The sequence below is a fragment of the Capsicum annuum genome, chromosome 9 (assembly GCF_002878395.1).
Source record: "Capsicum annuum cultivar UCD-10X-F1 chromosome 9, UCD10Xv1.1, whole genome shotgun sequence".
Lineage (NCBI taxonomy): Eukaryota > Viridiplantae > Streptophyta > Magnoliopsida > Solanales > Solanaceae > Capsicum > Capsicum annuum.
In genome coordinates, this window is record NC_061119.1 from 209,036,344 (window position 1) to 209,042,147 (window position 5,804).

Sequence of the window (5,804 nt, forward strand, 5' to 3'; positions counted from 1 at the left end):
GTATGTATGTATGTATGTATGTATATATGTATATATGTATATATATCCACGATTAAAATTAATTGGTAGCTTTGTCTCAGATATAGAGTATGCTTAAGATACTGAAAGAGCTCATTATTGGTATATATATATATATATATATATATGTATGTATGTATATATGTATGTATATATGTATATATGTATATATATCCACGATTAAAATTAATTGGTAGCTTTGTCTCAGATATAGAGTATGCTTAAGATACTGAAAGAGCTCATTATTGGTATATATATATATATATATATATATATGTATGTATGTATATATGTATGTATATATGTATATATGTATATATATCCACGATTAAAATTAATTGGTAGCTTTGTCTCAGATATAGAGTATGCTTAAGATACTGAAAGAGCTCATTATTGGTATTAAATCAATAATAATTCATACAAGCTAAATCTTCTAATCGATAATTAAGTCAAAAATAAAATTTAATTTATTCATTTTTCTCTTTATAAAGAGGTTTCCTTTCATCCCAAAATTACCTATAATTTCTTACATAGATTTCATTTTAAAATACTGAACTTCTATCGACGTCATTGCAATAAAGATATTATTATCGAACAAACATAACGTAACACTTAGTGAAATTAATTTAAAATTAATAAAGAAATTAAATTTAATTTTCCATTTATATAGATATAAATTATTGTATAGATAAACTTTTATAATTATTATGTTCAGTTATTAATCCTTGTTCAACTAACAATAACTATATTTGCAGTAATTATTAATTAATTCAATTTAATGATAGACCATAAAAGTATTATTCCAATAAATAATGTTTGAGAGTCATAACAATTATCAAAATATCTGATCAAGATAAAACTTAAAAGTTTAAACGAAGTAAAATTTTATTTAAATCGTCTATAATTAGTTAATTAAAAATAATTACATTATAATCACTGATCTATTTAAATTATATTTCAAATTTACTTGTAAGACTCGATAAGATCATATGAAATCAAATGATTAAAAATTTAATTTAATTAGATCGGCAAATATATTATTGTGATGAAACTTAGTTTTTGATTTTATGATAAAGAAATTTAATCGTTATGTAAACATAATATATTAGTATTTTATTTGTAAGACTCGGTAAGATTATATCAAATCAAATCAAATGATTAAAAATTTAATTTAATTAGATCGGCAAATATATTATTGTGATGAAACTTAGTTTTTGATTTTATGATTAAAAAATTTAATCGCTATGTAGACGATATAAACTTAATATTGTATTTTTGTAATCTTTTTTCAAAGAAGTTTATTTGACCTAGTTAACAACAACCTAGGAGAGTACTAACAAATTAATATTATAGTTTTTGTGCCCTTATTTTATGTCGATTTAACAACCTATGAATCATTACTTATATTTTCTATTAATATGAGCTCTAAATAAGTAATTTTATAAATTATTATGTTTGAATAAAATTTAAACTGTATATTTAATTTTTTTAAAATATAACTTTTAAATATTTCAATAGCAACACTCAAAATTCAAAGTACTTTAGTTATGATAGACATTGACATATTATAGAAATTACAAAAATTATACAATTCATAAGTGTCGACCCTAATTATGAAAATCGAGCATACATATGTTATATTATGAAAATCTTACACATATACTTTCCGTAATATTATACCTATTTTTTAAACATTTAAAAAAATTATGTATAAAACAATTTTAAAGTGAAAAAATAAAATATTACATTTAAATAAAATTACAAATAACTTAAGTATTTAAAGTGAAAACAAAATTATTACTAATAGTTGGTTTATCCTATTAAATAATTTGTATCATTTCATATCACACTCATTAGACACAAAAACATTATTTTAAAAAATAAATAAATTATTCATTTGCTAACTTTTTATTTTAAATCATTTTCAAATTAAAAATAAAAGAAAAAAATAACAACTTAGCCTCTTTCATCAATTTCTCTCCGAATTAAAAGGTGTCGCATGGATATTTAGCCTCTTTCATCATTCGATTTTTTTATTACTATTTTAGTTTTTGCTTTTTAATCTTAATTTTTTATTTTACATTATTTATGTTCCATTTCCTTTCTTTTTATTTGTCAACCATTACTTGTAATTTTATGTTATGTATCGTATTTTTATTATTTATTTATTTATTTATTTCTTCGTCTAACATAACTGATTAACTACACTACTATTTTAATTATTGAATTAAAATAGAATTTTATTGTTGAACAAGGTTATAGACTCATATTTTCTTTTTTTTTTTGAACTAAATTACGTGGGTCATACCAAATTATCGAAAAATATGAATCAATGATTTTTATAATATTAGTTATAAATATATATATTTATTAATATATTTTTAATAAATAATAACTGTATCTTGAATATCAATTTAGTATCATTTATAAGGGTTAGTTGCTATCAAATACGAGTCTTACTTTAAACATGATGGACATCAACAAATTATAGAAATCATAAAACTCATATAGTTCATGCGTGTCAATAATCCAATTAACAACAATCATAAAAAATCTTCCGCTAATGTTGTGGGGGGCGTATGCTCTCATGTTACGCCGAATTAATAACTTGCGAATTATCATTTATATATGTTATTAATACGACCTCTAATTATTAATTATGTTTAAATTATTTTTTTATAGTCATGATGTCCGAGCCAACTTGCAATAAATTTAAACTATCTATTTAAATAATTTGAATAATAAAAATAGTCAAAATTTCACACACACTTTAGATATAATAAATGTCGACACATTATAAAATCCTAAAAATTATACAGTTCACATTTGTTGACCCTAGTTAACAACAACTCGAGATATCAAGACACATTAATGTTGTAGCCTTGACCCTTAGGTTATGCTGATATGATAATTTGTTAATCATTACTGATAATTTTTATGAACATGTTCTTTAATTAAGCAATTTTATTAAATATTTTACTTAAATAAATTTAAATTTTATTTCAATAATTTTGAAATATAATTTCAAAATATTTCAATATCGACAGTTAAAATTCAAAACACTTTAAACATGATAGACATCGGCATATTATAAAAATTGTATAGTTCATATATTTTGATCCTAGTTAACAACAACTCATGAGAGTCGTGCATTGATTTTGTCGTCTTACATCCTTATATTACGATGATTTTATAATTTGCAAATTATAATTTATATTTGTTATTAATATGATCTCTAATTAAGTAATATTTATATTTAAATAAAATTTAAGCTTATATATTTAGATAAATTTTAAATATAATTTAATATATTTCATTAACGACAGTCAAAATTCAAATCATTATACACATAATAAATATTGACACATTATAGAAATTGTGAAAATCACAAAATTCACATTTGTGGACCCTAGTTAACAACTAAAGATATCAAGATGCATTATTGTTGTAATTTTGTACCACTATATTACGGTAATTTGATAACTTAAGAATATTACTTATATTCACTATTAATATATCCTCTAATTAAATAGTTTTAATTAATTATTATATTTTAATAAATTTAAACTATATTTATATAATTTATAAGTCTAATTTGAAAATATTTCAATAATGATAATCAAAATTCAAAATATTTTAGAAATGATAAACATTGACACATTATAAAAATCATATTTTTCATATTTGTTGAACCTATTAATATTTTAAGAAAAATACTTTTGTGATAAACTTTAGAATGAAATAACTTTTATATAATAAATAAATAAATAAATAAATAAATTTCTGTGATAAATTCAAAATTTAGTTAATCACTGATAACCTTGGTTCAAAAATATTTTAAGAAAATATGATCAATATATAATAAAATTAATTTAAATTTTGATTAAAAAAAAGACTAAAGAGAAATTGAGGGAGAAGGACGAAAAGGGAGGGTGTGATTGAATAGAAAGTGAAATTAAGGTGGATCTCCCATTTTAAAGTTAAAATAAATATTCCTTTTTCATATTTAATGATAGTCATAATTTATTCAACATAAATTTTAGTTCCATCCAACTTCTTGAATTTACAAGATAGTAAAATTTTATTTATTTTTTTAAAGAAAAAGCTTAGTATAGTCTTTATACATTTATGACTATTTTTGGGCCAAAAATATATACTCTAATTAAATAATTCTATTAATTATTATATTTAAATAATTTTTTAATTTTTAAGTCTAATTTGAAAATATTTCAACAATTGGCAATCAAAATTTAAAATACTTTAAATATAATAAACACTAATCCATTATAAAAATTATATTGCTCGTATTTATCGACCTAGCCAATGTTTTAAAAAATGTGATAAACTTTAAAATTGAATGACTTTTATATAATAATAAATTTATTATTATGATAAAGTTCAAAATTAATTAATCATAGATGAACTTTTTCTAATAATATTTTAAAGGAAGATCAATATATTAATAATCGTTGATGAACTTATATAAAAAAATATTTTAAATAATTATGATTAATGTAGTAATAAAACTAGTTTAAAAAAAAAAAACTAAATTGAAGATTGAGGAGGAATGATAAAAATGCGATGGGTGAAGTTAGGTGGGTCCCACATAATAAAATTAATTTAATAATTTTTCTTCACATTTATGATAGTGATAACTTATCCACATAAATTTTAGTTAGGTGACATTTTTAAGGAATAAACTAAAAATGAAAGGGACTCACATGATATCTATTTGTGATATCTATTTATCCAAAAAAAAAAAGAACGAACAAGATATGGCCTATGGGCATCTCCAACTCGAGGAAATCAAATCTTGTCATTTTACCATTTAAAGTAGAAGACAATGATTTTGTTAAAATAGAGTAATACGTAAAAATAACATGTGTGAAATTGAGGATCTCTTTAAAAAAAAATAAGCCATGAAACTTAAAAAAAATGAAAATTTTAAATCATACTTGACAGATGTCACACTTGGGCATGGGTGAAGATGAAGCAGAAAGAGGGACTCTCTGATGTTTATTAGCAAGCTTATTAGCAGCATGAACTTTATCATCACAATACCAACAAAGTGCTGCTTCATCAGCACAGCAGAGTACCTTCGCCTCTGCTATCTCACATGCGTTACACTGAATTTTCATCCTTGCAGAAACAAGAAAACACCAACTTTTCACACTTCAAAAACACATAAGCAAGACCTCTCTATATGGTTTCTTTAACAAGAAATAAGAGATCTGCAAGTGATATGGTGAAAATGGGTGATGAACAGAACTAAAAGAGGGTGTATGTGTGTAGAATGAACCAAAAAAAATAAGGGCAAAATTTGGGTGTCTGCCACCACCGCCCAAAACATATGGGTTTTCAAAAAGGATGTACACTATAGACTGATCTTGTTCGTGCTTCTGTTTCCCAAAAATAAAATTTGTTTAGTAGGAAGGCGGTTATACGTGTGAGTTAATTAAGGTGGTGAAGTGCTGAGTTGATGCGGACTATTAGAGCATTAGATACTGTGGTCCGTGTTAGTACAACATATATTATTTATGTTATCTCAATTTTTGTAACACAAATAACATTTGAAGTGTCAATTAAATTTTTGTTAATATAAATTTTTAAATAATTTAAATTATTAATCATTGTGATTTATAGTATCTTTTATGTAATTTAGTAATTTATGTTACTTGTTTTGTCGCAATTTTAAAATTTATGAGTCAGTCAAATTTTTTTACTAATATATTTTTTTAAAATATTTTAATTTGTTAATCTTTATGATTTTAGTATCTTTTAATGTA

General features: G+C 22.2%; 1 protein-coding gene across 1 annotated transcript in view; it reads right to left on the bottom strand.

The window, feature by feature from the left end:
• LOC107841767 (B-box zinc finger protein 22) overlaps positions 1-5,499 on the bottom strand; it is an 11,918-nt gene extending 6,419 nt beyond the window's left edge. The window contains exon 1 of the mRNA XM_016685612.2: positions 4,974-5,499. Coding sequence (XP_016541098.2) covers positions 4,974-5,156 — 183 coding nt within the window. The 5' untranslated portion in view covers positions 5,157-5,499. The remainder of the gene's footprint in view (positions 1-4,973) is intronic.
• Positions 5,500-5,804: the final 305 nt, after the last annotated feature.